The sequence below is a fragment of the Paramisgurnus dabryanus genome, chromosome 21 (assembly GCF_030506205.2).
Source record: "Paramisgurnus dabryanus chromosome 21, PD_genome_1.1, whole genome shotgun sequence".
Classification (NCBI taxonomy): domain Eukaryota; kingdom Metazoa; phylum Chordata; class Actinopteri; order Cypriniformes; family Cobitidae; genus Paramisgurnus; species Paramisgurnus dabryanus.
In genome coordinates, this window is record NC_133357.1 from 15,010,549 (window position 1) to 15,029,081 (window position 18,533).

Sequence of the window (18,533 nt, forward strand, 5' to 3'; positions counted from 1 at the left end):
CTTCCGGTATTATAAGTTGGGTAAGAGCACCACCTGGTGGATAATAGCGGAAATACGGATTGCCAGAAAAACTCGTCATTGGCAGGGCAGCGTTTTCTCTTAATTGAGGAGATAACTCGTCAATGGCGGGGAAAGAGTTAAGTAGGTCTAACGGAGTGACGCCATGAGTTAAAACTAATGTACATCTTTGTACACTTTCATGGTATAGTTGTATTATTGGAGGTAATTCCTGACCTCTTCAAACTTCAAATCTCCCAATAATATGGCCTTTGTTGTCTATGTAGCTGGCATGCATTCCAGTCCACTTTGTTTATGTAGTTTATTACCATCTACCTTGTGAATTAACCCCCCTCCCTTTTACCACCTTGTCGTACAGTACGCCTGTACTATATTGATGACGAAATTTGCACAACGCTGCACTGTACGCGGAGCCTCGCATTCGCATAAAAATAGCCCATGCTTCGGCCTTCAGCCAGTGTAAAGGCCCAAGTGAAGTAAGCACAAGTCACGCATGTATCTACGGAATAATGTAGTATGTAGCCCAAGATATTACATTTTGTCGCAATGTGCATGTGTCAAATGTCTGTGTACAAGTACGAGTCAAATAAACTTTACTTTGCAAGTCTGTGCATTTGACTGTGTGTGAACATTGCTGTACACTTAAAAACGTACACAGACTACGTTGCTGATTTTAGGGGTTCTGGGAATCCTGCAAAAAATGATTTTCAAGAAAAATGTTCGTAGTATTTTTGTCTTGTTTTCAGTAAAAATATATACAAATTATAAACTTAAATTGTTTTTCTTGATGAGCAAAATGACCCAAGAAAATAAGCCTAGTTTATAGACCAAAAATATCAAATTTAGGTAATTATTTGCATAAAACATTTTGTACATACAGTACTACATTATTCTGGTGCAAAAAAAATCTGCCAATGGGGTAAGCAAAAAATCTTGAAAATTTTTCTTAAACACTAAATTCAAGAATAATTCAAGAAAAATGTGCTTACCCCATTGGCAGATTTTTTTTGCTTGTTTTATGCACAAAATCAATTAAATTTGATATTTTTGGTCTAAAAACTAGACTTTCTCATTTTCTTGGGTCGTTTTGCTCATAAAGAAAAAGCATCTCAATTTAAGAATTTTTAGATATTTTTACTGAAAACAAGACAAAAATACTAAAATATGTTTTCTTGAAAACCATTTTTTTTTTCATTTTTTGCAGTGAACACTTAGACACTAATAAAAAATGACTTTATTACTCAGTATTTTTTTCTTGTTTTCAGTAAAAAATATCAAAACTTTCTTAAATTAAGATGTATTTTCTTGATGAGCAAAATGACCTAGGAAAATAAGTCTAGTTTTTTGACAAAAATAAAAAATGTAAGCAAATTTGTGTTTAAAAAAAGCAAAAAACAATCTGCCAATGGAGTAAGACAATTTTTCTTGAATTAAGTGTTTAAGAAAAAAGTTTATTATTCTAACCCATTGGCAGATTTTTTTGCTTGTTTTAAGCACTAATTCACTTTGGGGTGGTTTCCCGGACAGGGATTAGCTTAAGCCAGGACTAGACCTTAGTTTAATTAGGAAATATAACTAGTTTTAACAAACATGCCTTACTAAACACATTACTTGTGTACATTTTGAGGCAAAACAAAGGTCACTGATGTATTTTAAGTTATGTCAGCTCAAGTTGTTTTCAGTTTGGACAGCTCTTACATTTATTTTAGTCTAGGACTAGTCTAATACCCGTCTCGGAAACTGCCCCTTAAAGCTTATATTTTTTGTCTAAAACTACACTTATTTTCCAAGGTCATTTTGCTCATCAAGAAAATACATCTTAATTTAATAATTTTTTTATATTTTTTACTGAAAACAAGACAAAAATTCTAAGTAAGAAAGTCATTTTTTTGCAGTAGAGCAGTACCAACCTAGTTCGGCTGAATGCATGCATATGCATCCAGGCAAGCAGGTATTAAGAAAACAACAGAGTTTAGAAAGTAGGGCACAAGGGTTCAAAAGTATTGAAAATATATCTCTTTGATTTCACTTTTACTGCAAGTGACAATAGCACCATAAGGACTAAAGCTGCAGGGACATCCTCTATCACATAAAGACACAAGAAGAGAGAAAAAGAGGAACAGGGGTAGAGGTGGAATGAAGACATCAAACCGGCCCTTTAAGGGCCACCTGAAGGAGACCTACAGAATCCCAACAAGAAAGGTCAGAGGTTGAACTCTTCCCCGCTCTCAACGAGTGGTGCGTCCGACAGCAGCCCTGAGCAGACGTCACACGGACAAAGACAGACAGAGAGACACACTGGAACAGAAAAAACACGGTTTAAAGACAGCCAAAAAAGCACATAAAAGGGACAGAGGGGGGGAAATGACGAGACAGTTGAACATGAACGGGCTGGCGTGAAGGACTGGAGGCAGTGGAGGGATGAGGATATGAATGAAACATGAAGTCAGTGTTTCATGTGTCATCGGAGCTGATGGCAGAATGAGAGCGCCATGGCGATGAAGGAAAATGGGCACCTTCCACAAGAGTTTCCCGGCAGCACACAGTCAAACACGCAAAAAACAAGCAGTACAGACACCAGATATACGATTCCAATTAAATAATAGATACGTTCGTCTTACCAGTGTTGGGGAAGCTACATAGAAATGGTAGTTTGTGAAGCTATATATGATTTTAAACTTTGTTCAAACTAGAAAGATAGTTAGTCATGTGTATATTAAATCTACTTAAGGGTTAAATTGTTGTGAATGGACTCATATCAGCTAATTATTGATCTGTTCAAACAAACACTTCACTAGAATGAATCAGACTTTAGGATGAATCGATTCACTTAACTGAATGGGAGTGAGAGTTTGATTTTCCCTCAGCTTGCTAAGCAGTTAAATGTGCAAACAAGATAACATTCAACATTTTTGCCTATAGTACCGAACAATCTGTATAGAATGGACTCCCCAACACTGTTTCTCAATCACAAACACCTGTATGGTGGGATGGGTGGAGCCATCCCACAATTCCCCTCAGTTTTACACTCACCACACGGCCCTTGCTGTTTAACGGGAATGTCTGTCTTAGTCCGGCACTCTTGGAGTTTCCTCTCGCAGTCGTTGATGTACGTCTTGCCGTCCTTTCCGCACAATGGCTTGTACGTGCCGTCGCATTGTATTGGATCGCAGGAACACCGATACTCTCCGTTTTCCAGCAAACACACGGCACTGAACTTACAACCACTCGGGCATCTCCCTGTAGAGAACAAACATACATGCGTCAACAACGTGACGAATGCTAGTTATTGTCCCCGAGCTAATCGACACTGACTGGAGACATCTCTTTCTACGTCACTTAATCAGATGTCGGATATTGACTCGCTCGGGGGTTTTGAATTCATTACCGTGCCTTATTATTTAATCAATTATCAAATTCCATTCAGATTGATTTGGGGTGTTTTTCCAATGGTAGTTGCGCTAAGCTGTCACAGACGGGCCGTAGCGGCGTGTAATTACAGCTGCCTTTCATCTGTTCGAAAAATTAAGAGATGTATTATGCCATTGTACAATCTGAGCTTGATTTATGTTTGATTGCATTATTCAACCTGCTTTTTTAAGATGTGACATACATACTGATGAGAAAGAGACGCTTTACATTAGTTTGCGTTAAATTACATTTGCAATGTTGTATTTATTTACAAGGAAACAAAATATGAATGCAATGCAAAGGTCATGGGGTTGATCCCAGGGAACATATAGAATGATAAAAATGTATAAATCAGATGCATGGTGGTCACTTTGGACAAAAATGTAATGCATGGTCTGGATGACATCAGCCAAAACACACGGTCCTGTATCTCAATTGGTAGAGCATTGCAGTAGCAACATAGAAGTGATGGGTTTGGTCCCAGAGACAACATGATCTTACAAAGTTCTGTGGTATAGTCACAAAATATTTTGCTCATTTATCCGTTTCATTTTCACGGATCTCCGCATTTTTTCGTGCCCATACCACAGACTTTCTTTTCCATGTCAGTTTCACGTATTGGTTACTCAATAGTTTTTCCTATTTCTTAACCATTTTCGTGTGGGTTTGTGGTTAGAATTGGAGTTTGGGTTAGGATGTCACTGTAACTATTTTATAGTCCTTTGAAACTATATATAGTTTCAAAGGACTATAAACGATCCCAAACGAGGCATAAGGGTCTTATCTAGCGAAACGATTGTCATTTTTGACAAGAAAAATAAAAAATATGCACTTTTAAACCACAACTTCTCGTCTAGATTCGGTCGTGATGCGCCAGCGTGACCCCACGCAATACGTCATGACGTCAAGAGGTCACAAAGGACGAACACGAAACTCCGCCCCAGTGTTTACAAGTGTGTTGAAAGAAGACCGTTCCTACGTTGTTGTATGTCAACTGATACTAATTAATGTCTTTGTGTCAGTTTATTGTTTACAAGGGTCCGCAAATGTGCGTTTTATATATGTAACACGTGACCTCCCTACGTCACTACGCATATACGTTAGGTCACGCTGGACCGGACCTAGACGAAAAGTTGTGGTTTAAAAGTGCATATTTTTTATTTTTCTTGTCAAAAATGACAATCGTTTTGCTAGATAAGACCCTTATGCCTCGTTTGGGATCGTTTTTAGTCCTTTGAAACTCCGTTAAAAAAAATGTTAAGTGTTGAGTTAAGTATAAAATGTTGGGCTCTATTAAAGTCCATTAAAATGAGAAAAATCCTGCAATGTTTTCCTCAAAAAACATAATTTCTTCTCGACTGAACAAAGAAAGACATCAACATTTTGGATGACATGGTGGTGAGTAAATTATCTGGATTTTTCTTTTTAAAAAATTGACTATTTCTTTAAGGATCGATTGTGTACCTTTAAAGGTACAGTTAACCATTTTGTACCCCTAAAATTTAAATGGTACAAAATTTTTCCTTAAGGTACACAATTGGTCTTTAGGGTAAAATATTGTATCTCAGAAGGTACAACATTTCAATGTGTTTTATACCCATAAAGGTACAAAAAGGTACCTTTTAGGGTACCACCCCAGGGACAGAAAAAGGAACAACTTTGTACCTTTTTTTCCGACAGTGTACAGGACTGATATAATGTGTAAATTGAGTATAGTTGCTTTGGATAAAAGCGTTTGCCAAAAATGTAAATTTAAAATTTCTACTAAAAGTAACTAACAGTGGAGGAAGTTTTTTTGTGATTGTGTATCCTAATTAATTACTACATGTACACAGTGGTGTAGTGGTGTCTGGAGAAGTGGGTATACTCTTAATTTATGCCCCAGTAGAAGTGGGTATACTCTTAATGTATGCCCCCAGTAGAAGTGGGTATACCCCTTGCCATCAAATACAGAGGTGGGTATACTCCGTATACCTGCGTATACCCTGCACTACACCACTGCATGTACAGCAAGACTAGAAATGTGTATTTAAAAAGCAAGCAGAGTCAATTTCTCATTTTATGTAAACTATAAAGTGGATATGTGTCTAAAACACACATAAGCCTTTTTTTGTGCATGGGAGAAGATTTTTTTTTAATCAAGTACTAATTTGTTGTATCCCGAACACATGCTAACAGCAAATCTGGAAATCTTACACTGTAGGATATTCATTTGAGACAGCTGCTATCATGTCTTAAGTTACACCCACACAAACAAACAGACACACAGACACCGATCTCTGTACTGGGACTCACAACAGTGGTACACAAACAACAACACAATCGCTCAAGGCACAAATGCTGCTTAAACACGCGTGTATTAAGTCACCGTGCGCGCACTATCAAAGGCGAGCACGCACTGGCTTTGGAGCGAAGCAGGGACGATCTTTTCATCACTCGCGATGATACAGTCCTGCCACAATACACCTGCCAGAGCCCGCCAGGCAAATTGGATTTGTGGAGATTGGTATCTTGCGAGCATGACAGTACTGCTAACCGGACTTAATTTGTCCAGAGCCTCCGCACCACAGCCATGAAAAAATAAATCAAAAGCGGCCACAGGGCTCCTTTATCAGAGGCAAGCATGAGCTCCCGTGAGGTGATGCCGTCCCCGATTTGGGTGAAACTCACCTTCCTCTTTGCACTTGCCCGCGGAGACCTTATTGAGCTTCAAGTTGTTCTGCAAAGCGGTGTTCTTCATTTCGCATTCGCTCTTGTAGGTTTTCCCGTCACTGGCGCAGATGAGCGATTCAGGTGGGCAGGAATCCGGCGTGGCGAAGGTGGTCTGCTTGTAGGTCTTCGGGTCCACCCGACAGCCCCTGCTCGAGCTGTCGCTGCAAGGGTCTGAGATAAAATGACATTAGTTATTATTCAACAAAATCACAATAAAAAAACTTTTTTTTTACTTTGAGGCCTTTTACCATATTTAATTTAGACTACAAGATTACAACATTTCCAGCTAAAAACACATCCTTCACTTTCTTTTAACATATATTGTTTGATGAAATGAAACAACTGATGCACACTATCTGGTTCTGGCACAAAACAGTCACCATGTTTCAAAGCACATCTCGCATTTTGTGTTGAATTTTCCATTAGGCACAGCTTTCACAAACTTCTAATTTTTTGAGAAAGATGTTTTTTTTGAAAGCATCTTCAAGCCACCATTGATGGAGCTGTTGTCAACAGCATGTCATTTACTGAGTAGAAATAGTGAAATATGAAAAGATAAGGGTGACAGCTGATGGGTGTACGGGGCCCCCGGGGGCTTCAGGGCCCGGCCCTGGCAAGATCACACATAATTGTAATAGAAATGCCATGATGGCTATTGAAATAATTGTGACAGTTTCGCCTGCCTCCACACTTTTCAGAAACAAGACGACACAATGGACTTATCAGTCGGTGTCGCACTAAGACAATGCCAAGCCGCGAGCAAGTCACGTAATCACAGAAGAAGAGAAAGAAGCGCGGGGAGAGAAAAAGACGAGAGACGCTGAAAGCGGACAGAGGAAATTAGACAAGAATGACGAGCGTAAAGACAAAACACATAAACAAAACAAAGACCAAGAGGAGAGGGAGAATCAAAGGCGAAGAAAGAGATAAAAGAACCGGGTACAGAATAATCGGGAAATGAAGACAAAGCAACACAGATAGAAAGACATCACGAAAAGCAAACAACAAGCATAATGATTCTAAGGCCCTAAGCTAAAAATAAAGACAGGCCTGGACATAAAAGCGCGGAGTAATGCAGGAAGTGTTGATGCCAGGTCAAGGATTGGTATATACTAACACAATAACTGGACGGCTCACAGGGGAAGAATATGGAACCAGACCAAAAGGTTCTTAGTACAATGCGGGCAGCGACATCACCACGCAAGCCAGCCATTACCAGTGGAGAAACCATTAGCTCCCATTAAGAGAGTGTATGCCATGCAGGGGTGGCTGTAATTAACCAAACACACTGAGCCCCGCTTCAACAGAGACCCTCCATTAGTGTAACCCCTCTATCTGTGTATCTGATACTCCCTGGCCAAGACCGTAATAATACATGCGCTGAAGGAATACTAGTTTTATGGGATTTTATGTGAGTATACAAAGCTGGTATAAATTTGTACATTTTAAGCAGCCTACATATAAAGAGTTTGGTTCCAAAACATACCGAGTAGATACCGAGTACTTGACCCCTTACACGCCGCTCAAACATAGACATTTCTCAGACCGTGGTATCGATTCCAGGTGTCGGGGGACTTTTAACGAGTACTTTAGAAAATGTGGTAATAAGGCCGATACCCGATACCAGTATCGGTATCGGTGCATCCCTACAGCGCACCATTCCATGCATTGTAAACAACAATGGCGGCGCGTTAAATACACACTGTATCCTAGTTTTCTTCATCTACTTTGTAATTCGTCATCAACAAACGAACAAAAACAAAATAATACTTTGATGGCATTGATAAACCTGTGGTGGTTTTCTGTGACGGGGAAGAAACGTATGCCATCAAAATCTATTAATTTACACTAGAGGCACTTGGAAGACGGAAAAATGTCGCTGTTGCTTGTTCTCCCGACAGCATCAAGCTTCTGTCATGCTAACACATTAACCCTAGGGGATCTTATAAAAAAACGTTTCATTATTTTACTCGAAGTCAACTAAAATCTATCAGGACCAAAACATTTTTCAGCTGATCGCTGTCAAAAAAGTTAAGCGTCAACATCCCAAGTATAACTGCAGCAATGAAAGTGTTCTTAATATGACAAAGTAAGTGTTTTGATTAATGCCAATAATATTTTTTAATCAGTGTATACCACTAGTCAACTAAATGAATATATCATGGCAAAGATGAATACACATTAATATATTGATTCAATAGATTTACATTAGATTTTTTTTTTTACTTTTTTTTTTTTAATTGTCATGGATTTTATGCATTTTGTTGAAAAAATAATCAGTTTTTATAATAAATCTTTGAAAATCAAATTATGGATTTGAATTTTTAATGTTATTATAACCTAAAGAAAGTACGTGAAAGTTTGTAACAGAAAATAGTGGTTTTCATCTTGTCACTTTCTTGGTATAGAAAACATGTTTTTACCGAGATTAGTCAAAATGGATTTATTGCGTTTTCACATACTGTAGTCTCCAATTAATTGGAGGAAAAATAAATTAAACTGATATAAAAAAGCTAAATGTCATTTAAAATGGCTAAATGCTGTGCAGAATGCCAAACCACAGGGCATGTTACCATCTTATTAGTATTTAATATTAGTCACCAGTGCTGTGCCTGAACGAGTTCATTGAATGAAAGTTTATGAACTCGTTCATATTTTGGGCGAACGTAACGTACTGTATTAGTGCCTGATGAATGTTACTGTGAACTCGTTCATTCTAGGGCTTGTGAACGGCACACTCTCTCAGTTTAAGATGGTTCAATAGGGTTCCAGATTTCTATAGAGTCTGAATGTGTAGCGGAAAAAAACACCCAATCTGGCAACACCTGCGTTTCACGGCTGCATGCGTCATCAAAACAAAGAGCAGCATGGCGGTGACGCACTGGACGGTGCTGAAACCCCTGCCACGCCACTCACATAGTGTAACATTAAATAACGTCATATTTGTCCTAAACGGTTAACGATTAACATAGGCTGCTAACGCATATTCTGGATCTTGAAATAGACTCTGACTAACCTCACGCTATTTAACGTGCATGCGCGGTTTGCAATACCTGCGAGTTGTCCTACACGTGGCAAGACTGAATTAGAGACAGAGATCACTAGGATGGTGTACCTTTGTTAGATTTTAATTTTCTGGCTGAACTTTTTGGTGCTTTGTGCTCCCAAGAGTTTTAAAGCGAGAGACACTCTCGGCAGAGATGCATACACCACACGTCCTCTGGGACCCAGAGCATTCATCTAACCCTGCCTCACAGGGAGACATCATTTATAAGAGGCGACTTCCCTCTGAGTCTGTTTGCCTTTGTCTGCCTCAAGAAACACCACAGTGTCAGACACCACAAAGGTTTCCAGAAAGTTGGGAAAGAGCGAATTTCAACCTGAAGTGATCATCCCTATGACTTATTCCCTTTGAAGATCAGAAGGTTTGGAGAGAGCTGCGCAATTGTGTTTCAAACTATGGCTGATTAAATGAAAACAAAATTTTCTCTTTATCTGGAGTGTTTGTGGACATCCCCTTCCCGAAGTGTCACTCAACAATTTCATTTGTCATTCGTTGTGAGAACGAATTGATGGGCGATTTATTTGCACCTGCTGTCTGGTTGTTCGAAACACCTGGTTCATTGAATTGTGCAAATCAGGTAAAATTTGTGATGAATGCGTTTTGGCAGCCGCTTTATGTGGACAGTAAAAGCAGCCTTAAAATGTTTATTTGCACAAGGTGATGTGTTAAGGGAGTGTCTTGCATGTATCATAAATGGTTTTGACGCGTGTGCAGCAGGCACTTATTTTGACAAAACACGTTGATGCACATGGTTCACATGACGCAACAAACACATATTTTGAAAACGCAAGCAACACACTCCGAACACTTATTTTGAATAAGCGCCCCTCGCTGAGCAGTCACGAGCCGCCACTGCAATTAACCATGGTTTTAGTATAGTAAAGATGTAGTAATGTTGTCTTTTTTGGCATACTGATAACTGCATCATTTTAAAACCATGGTTCTACTACAAAGGTCATCAAATCATGGTTACTGTAATAAAAACAGAGACCTAACTATAGTAACCATTATTTTTTTACGTAAAACTATGGTTAATATTGTAAGTTTAGAGATGCAATTACAATTACATAATTTGAATACTTAAAAAATGGATTGTGCAGCATTACCCATAATTGTGTTTTGTGTATTTTATATTAAAATACAGCTGTATACTCTACAAAACAGGAGAGGCTACGGATCATCTCACTGTGTTGCATATTTAACAAGATAAAACTGTCACATCTATTAAAGAAAGACAAGGTTAAATAAAAGGGAGTGTTTGATCTTCTTTATGTAATAAAGAAACAACGGATCCCTGAAAATTGAAGATGTCTAACAATCACCCCTTCCGGAGTTCAGGGGAGATAAGTCGGTAAACACTGGAACGACTGAAGGATTAATAAAGCCAGACGCTCGCCAGTCTGGAGGGCACTTTACAAAATTTTCATAAAAATGAGAACGTGTCTCATCTTCATCATGGATACAGTCGAATATAAGACATCAAAAGCCCCTCCAAAATGTCAGAGAGGGGCAGGATAAGCCGAGAAAAGAATCTGACAGCTCATCAGGCAGTGTGGAAGGGAAATGTCATTAGACAGTCCACGGTGGGCAGGGGGCTTTTCATGAACAGCACTTTGTGCCTGTGACTCAAACTCCCCGCTAACATGAAACAGTCAGGATTTAATCAAAGACGCACAAGAACTCACGAATCCAGATAGTTAGCACGTCAAGAAATAGTGGAGCAGGAGCTCTCCGCGGAATAATTGATCTGTTGAATTTCATCTCTTATATTTAAAATTTATCCACCATATTCATTAACAAGTCAGGCTTTCGACATTTAGTGGAGCCACAATTACTTTCCGAGAAAAAAAAACAGACAACCACTTTACCGTCACTTTAAAAGAAGCCTCAATGTAAGACGGCAAGACAATAATGCACAGTGATAATGACAGATAATGACTCAATAAAGGCTCTCTAGACTCACCGCAGCGACCCTTGTGATGCATGCGGATGTTTTTCTGGATGGTGCAAGCTTTCATGTTGAGTTCACATTCACTTTGGTAGTCCTGACCGTCGCTGCCACAGACCACCAGCTTGGGGACGTTCTCGCAGCTCAGAGGACACATGCATTTGGCCGACAGGCCGTCCGATGACTGGATGCAGGTGCTGCCAAAGCTGCAGGTCATCTCGCTGCAAGGGTCCTTCAAAGCTGAGAACCAAAAATTAGAAAAAGGGGTTAAAGCAACAACATAACAGAAATTTTTCTATTTAAAGATAATGAAAGTGGCCACCCAAAGCTTATTGGCACAGCCAATGGGGCGTCTAGAGGATAATGTGATATAAAAATGAAATTAATGCTTTGATTGCAATCCTACAGACAACTATTTTACAGTAGGCAATGATAATGTAAAAATGTCCACCCTATTTTTTGCAGTTGACACTGCTAATGTATTTTTTTATATACTGTGCTGCTTTGCTACAATGCAAAATTGTGAATAAATGCTACAGAAATAAATCTAAATTTAAATTTGAATAATATAGTTTTATAATACAGCAGGTGACTATGATATGTTCAAGTGCTTATTAAAGTAATAACATGTCTCCTTTGTGTATCATTAAAGAGTATAAGTAGCACAAACATTATGAGACACAAAAGTCACAATTTGTTAAATCCCCAACCCAAAATAAAAATAGTAAGCAACAACAGTGACTTTCAGCCCAGCATGATTTTCAAACACGAAGCCCATTACAGAGAAATGGGTTAAAGTAAGACGTGGTCCTGCTGCACCTCCACAAAGCTCAAACGTGCCCCGTGTCAGGACAGATGATGGCGCAAAGTGGTTTAACCCAAACAGCTCAGTGCAAAAGACTTGAATTTTTCGTCACATCTGGGTGGGTGTACAAACAAGTCACTCTAATTCAACACAGACCATTTCAAGCAAGCTTAGCATTCAAAAAACACTCTCGATTGCTATGCTTCAGCGTACCCATCCAATGCTGGAGGGACCTAATCAGCTTTTTAAACGCTGAGAAGAAAAAAACTATTTATAGACGTTGTCTATTTCAGAGATAACTCTAATTTGACATAAATGGGAAAGATTGAAGTTATGATTTTTAACACGATTTAACTAAAAATACATGTTTGTATTTGATACCCGATGCTCACAATAGCCACCCAATTATAATTATTATTTCGATATACATATTTATAAAGCAATGATAAACAGAAGAATGCATTTTAACAAAGGCTATATTAATTTCCAACCACCCCTCATACCCCTATAACATCCGCATCCAATTCATTTTCACTCTCTTTGTCCCTGTTTTCACCTCGACGCTGCATCAGCCTCCGCGCATCATTTGTGGGTTTAACTTTGTGTGAATCTGTTAAGAGAATCCACTTGTTTAATTAAAGCTTTTCTGTATCTCTCCAAGGACCCCGTTCTACTTTTCAACGTGACACGCACGCTCACAAGCCCACTCATATGGATGTGATAAACCTGGCAAATGGCATCGTAAGGATGAGATCAGTGGCGCTTTCGTGTGCCGTGTGATCAAAGCGTTTCTTCCTTTCCCTCGCTAAAAAAAGACTCCCTGCGCCTCCCTCGTCTTTGCACGTCTGAACCTCGCACTTCACCAGCCTCTGTTTGCTAACCAACGACTCGTGTTTCCAAAAACTCATTGTGAATGTCTGTGTGGAGGATGTGCTGATATACAACTCAATACCGCAAACTAAATTCAGCGGGCAGCGTTTTTACACCTTTATACGGTATGCTAGATAAACTGTTATTTAACAAAATATTAACAAAGCATAAAGAGCACAGTAGCATGAAGAGTCCAATAACATGAAGAGTACAGCAGCTTATTTTTAAAGACATTAATGTCTTTTAAATAAGTGGCACTAAAAATGAAACCGAACGAGGCGGTTTTACAATTTTCTGTAGTCATTTGCAGCAAAATGCAGCATTTTTGTTTGTTTGTTATTATTATTAATAATATTTCTATTGCTATTATTATTATAGTTGTTATTAATATTATAATAGTTGTTATTATTATTTTATATATTTTTTGTTAATTTAACAAAATTTGGATCCTAACGAATGAATGGGGCTATGCTAAATGCTAACACATTCATGACGCGCTGTACAAAGATTAACTGCACACATTGAATAAAGATAGGTAGACTATTAATTTGTCTAAGTTTAGGTAAGAAAATTGTAAAATATTGAAAAACAGTGGTGTTTTCCTTTAAAGTGACCCTTGTAATGGTAAATCGACTTAAAATAGGTTGAATGACATGTCCACCATAGACTGACGGGGTCTGTATCGCTTTTACTAGCACTTTTAAACTTGGGGTTTCAGGTAGTAACCCGTGCACAAAACAAAAAACTACAAAAATGTGCATAACGGCATACGTCACTTTCTCCACTTCCTAAAATTCGGACGTGAGAGCGCAACTATCTATTTTCCTGATGTTTTTGTCATGGCCATAGCAGCAACTAAGAAAAAAAACCCAAGGTTTTGTCGGAGGAGACCAGAAAGAGAAAAGGGGAAAGTGACAGAATAAAAAGAAGGACGAGTATCAATTATATTGGGCCAGCGTTCGCAACTGGCGTGAACTAAAGAAGGAAGAAGGGTTTCTGACCGATGCTGACTTGGCCCTCATGCTTTTGTACTAGTAAGTAATGTTATAATGCTTGCATATATAAGTCCTGTCTGGCGCCCAAACACTTTTTTTACGTGAATTTTACTGGAAGCTACTTGGAGAGTTTAGAGAGAGACTAATATCAAGTGACATTGTCGCACTGTGGTGGCGTCATGGTCCTACAACACGGCCGATCTGTGTTCGATTCCCCTTTAGGGCAATATTTTTTTAAATATAAACTTTAACCAAGCCACCACCATTACAAATGGCTTCTAAAAGTGAGCTTTGGATTTTTTTTGGCGTTTGATGAAAATAAAACCCATGAAATTATATTATATGACACATGACATGATGGAAGGCACACGTTGTGACCTAAAGAGTTGTCTTCTTTTCCTTTGCGACAGTGCTGCGGCGCTTGTGGCCTCTAGGGGCGCTAGAAGTGAAAAATACATGTCTAGCACCCCCTAGTGGCCAAAAAGTTCCATGGTGTGTCTTTAAATGATTTTGACTACTAAATTGGCTATTTTTATCTTTATTACACAAAAATGCTGTGTTTTTTAACCCAGCATTGGGTCAAAAAGGGACAAACTCAGCAGTTGGCTTAAATTAATCAACTATGTAAAAAATTCAGCATGAAGTTTAAACAGCTCAAAGTTAATTCAACCTACTACTTTACGTTTTGACTTAAAAAAGTTGACAACTTATAAAACAAGTTGAAATTGTTTAACTTAATTTATTAATTTAAAGTAACATAACAATATATGTTGATTTGTCAAAAGTTCTGCATTGTTTTTTACAGTGTATATTTTGTATATTTTACCCAACAATAGGTTAAAACAACCGAGCATTTTGGGTTGAAACAAACAAGCACAACTTACCGTATTTTCCGGACTATAAGTCGCATTTTTTTCATAATTTGGCTGGTGCTGCGTCTTATTCTCAGGAGCGCCTTGTAAGTCTGTATGAATTAATTTAGACATTTATGAGGCAAGAGTCCGCAAACTTGATGCTCGGTGGCTTGTTCTGTTAATTTATCCTCTTCAGCCTTCCAGGTATGTTCTGTATGCTATTGTTTATCGTGTAAATAACCGATTATGTTACGATTACGTACGAACATCTATTCAGCCAGCTGTTCTGTGTGCTATTGTTTAGATGAAATGTGTGTTCTTCGCCACGGATTTTGTTAAATCATTTTATTAATGAATGCCACGTATAGTCCACTGGGACTTTTTTGATTGGTGCGACTTATACTCCGGTGCGACTTATAGAAAATACGGTACATTACAAATCAACGAGTTAGGTTCGTCCGGTTTTGCCCCAACGCTGGCTTAAATATAACCCCGCACTTTTTAGCCTTGATATATTCATTCATATATTTTTATGTTCGGCATAACATATTGTACACAGTTTTGTTACGGCATGTATCCAAACCTCATTTAAAATGAATACGAAATACAGCTCATATAAAACCCAGCTCATATAATATTTAGTTTGACCTTCTGAGGTTGACAGTCAATATTTCCTGAAGGTTAACATTCCCCTTTCACTGACCAAGAAACAAATCACTTCATTTTTTAAGAGTTTCAGGCCCTATCTCGCACCCTATTCGTGAAAAGTGTCATATGCTGTATTTTTTTCTCTACGATGACAAATGAGCCTGTTCAGTCTGTGATGGCCTTTGGGATGGACTGACGCTTTCCGGTAAGAGTCTTTCCTTATCCTCACAGTCATAACTAATGACAACCGAGCTCAGACTCATTACTTTTATTTCAATGGATCTGCTTCATCCCCAACAGCCTGAGATGTTTGATTTCATCTGTCTGATCTAAAGCGGGTCTCTAAATCAGTACTGATGTGTCTGTCAGACATGTGCAGAAGTAGCTACACATTCGGTGCCGCGATATGTCATAAGGTGTGGCGATAAACAGACTTTGCCTCTGTGAATCTATTAAATAGTTACTGTCACAGCTAGTTGATGAGCTTCAAGGAAGAGGCGGAGCAAAAGGCCAGCCTATATGAGGCGTACACACAGTTCTCCGTCATGTAAGCCCAGATAAGCCTTCCTCTCAGTTTCAAACAAGCAGTCAATTTGCCTGCAAGAATGTGACTAGCCTAACAAGCCGAACCTCTCGGGTCACCAAGGAGATGAGCTGCTTCCTCCTTGTGCTTTAGTACTGAAAATACAGTATCTTGAGGAAGAGTGTGTATAGTTACCTACTTACGAACTGGAAATGCCTTTCACAGCCAATTAAACTGCTCAGCTCTGAAGTCTTAGGACAATGAGAAATGGGAGGCATGGCGAAAATAGGATATAATAGGAGCCCTATCTAGACTTTACAACCGACTAATACGCAGAGGAAAAGCCGCCAACAGGCTAAGAGGAAGTGAGGGGGAAGTGAGGTGAAGAGAGAAGTACTGATCTGCCTCGCTGACAGCACTGTGATAATGTGTTAGTGCTGGATGTATTAATGCGTAATGTGTGCGGGGAGCTGTCTGCTGCTACGTGATCTTGGCGGGATCGCTCGGCGGCACCCACCGTGCACTGCACGACCCGTTCTAGTGTAACTGAGGATATGTGCATATTATGTGGGTTTTAAAGAGATAGTTCACCCCAAAATCTAAAATCTGTCATTGTTTACTTAGCCTAACAACCTAAATGATTTTTTATTTTGAACAAAGAAAATCAGGCTTCTGTGATCCGTACAGTGAATGGTGACTACGACCGTCTCAGGTCCCAATTCACTTTCAATCCATAAACAAAAACTTTAAAGGGACACTCCACTTTTTTTGAAAATATGCAAATTTTTTAAAAATATGCTCCTCTAGAGTTAAACATTTGATTTTTTACTGTTTTGGAATCCATTCAGCCGATCTCCGGGTCTGGCGGTGCCACTTTTAGCATAGCTTAGCATAATTAATTAAATCTGATTAGACCATTAGCATCGCGCTCAAAAATAACCAAAGAGTTTCAATATTTTTCCTATTTAAAAATTCACTCTTTTGTAGTTACATCGTGTACTAAGACCGACAGAAAATTAAAAGTTGCGATTTTCTAGCCAGATATGGCTAGGAACTATACTCTCTTTCTGGCGTAATAATCAAGGACTTTGCTGACATACCATGGCTGCAGCAGGCGCAATGATATTACGCAACACCTAAAAATAGTCCCCTGCTATTGAAAGTAACCAAGGGGACTATTTTCGGCTGCTGCGTCATATCATAGCAACTTTTAATTTTCTGTCAATCTTAGTACAAGATGTAACTACAGAAGAGTCAAGTTTTAAATAAGAAAAATATCGAAACTCTTTGGTTATTTTTTAGCGCGATGCTAATGGTCTAATAAGATTTAATGGATTATGCTAAGCTATGCTAAAAGTCGTAGCGCCCGATGCAGAGATCGACTGAATGGATTCCAAAACGGTAAAAATCTAATGTTCAACTCTAGAGGAGCTGGAAAATTAGCATTTTTTTTTTTTTAAAGTGGAATGTCCCTTTAACAGGTTTGAAAATACAGTAAATTAATGTCCTACTGTAGTTATGTAATGTAACAAGATCAAAGATCGAGGAGCACCCCCCAAAAATAAAGATGAACCTCTTTGTGAACCTCCACAAACGACCTCCAAATCCAACATCATACACCACCGCGCCACCCCCACCCTTTGGAGTTGTCATCCATCGCACAGTAAGACGATTTGCTCTTTTGATGTAATTCTTCAAAGGGTTTATTTGACTGCAGCTGTCTTCCTTCTTTACATGCCTCAGTGTTACAATTGAATAAAGAAAAATGGGCAGAAAAACTGATAATACACAGCTTTTCAGGTGGAACTCAAAGGCCAGGCAATATGCTTACATTATATACAATGACAGAAGGACAGATGATGTACACATGTCCGTATGTGTGTACTACTGTACTTGTAGCATTCCATAGGTGAGCCACTTCATTCCTGTCTGACCTATCATGGACGAGGTTTATGCTCCGTTTGTGAGCTCTAACCCAATGCTAAGCTGCAAATCTTTGTGAAGGCTTCAGATCACAATCTAAGACCAAGTTGGATATGGCATGCGTGCGTTCATCAAAGGAAGAAAGCATGTGATTGTGTGGATGGAAAGAGATAGCAATTGACCTGAATTTAAACATAAACAGGGGTTTTATTACTGAGGGTGTCAAAAACTGTTTTTTTCAACAAAAAAAAGAAAACTGGTGCACAAAAACTAAACAGTGATTTTTCAAGTTTTCTGAATGAAATGTTAGTTGTGATTGTTGTTATTTGTTACTAAAATCCCCTTAGGGAAGTCGTGCCACTAGGCAGCCATCTTTGCAACGCGTCCTGGCAGTTATTTCAGTCATGCAAAACTAAAGTCCTATTTATTGAATAGGGAAAGACAGATATCTCTACACAATAAGACAACCTATTTCTAACCAACAACTAAATCTGACATCAACTGTACCATAACATTTGTTTCTTAAGCTCAACACTCTAAAAAACACTTTTCGAGGTTGTCGGCTACTCCGCATTCACACAGGTTGGTAAGAGCCTTAGGCAACTCTGTATAGAGCCCCTCCCTTTGAGAAACAACAGTCTTTATCATTTGATGATTGGTTCTTTATACTAAAAGGCGTAGTTTATGTCACCAAAACAGCCAAATTGAGTGTTGCATAATCCTATATTCATGGGCTGCGTCTGAAACCTTCATGCAGCTGAC

At 38.8% G+C, this 18,533-nt stretch overlaps 1 protein-coding gene across 12 annotated transcripts in view; it reads right to left on the reverse strand.

The window, feature by feature from the left end:
- Positions 1-18,533, reverse strand: part of agrn (agrin) — a 294,150-nt gene that overhangs the window by 99,592 nt on the left and 176,025 nt on the right. For all 12 annotated transcript variants that reach the window (XM_065285836.2, XM_065285838.2, XM_065285837.2 and 9 more), the window contains 3 exons: positions 11,169-11,393; positions 6,100-6,312; positions 3,052-3,258 (listed from right to left, as the gene is read on the reverse strand). In XM_065285836.2, coding sequence (XP_065141908.1) covers positions 3,052-3,258; positions 6,100-6,312; positions 11,169-11,393 — 645 coding nt within the window. The remainder of the gene's footprint in view (positions 1-3,051; positions 3,259-6,099; positions 6,313-11,168; positions 11,394-18,533) is intronic.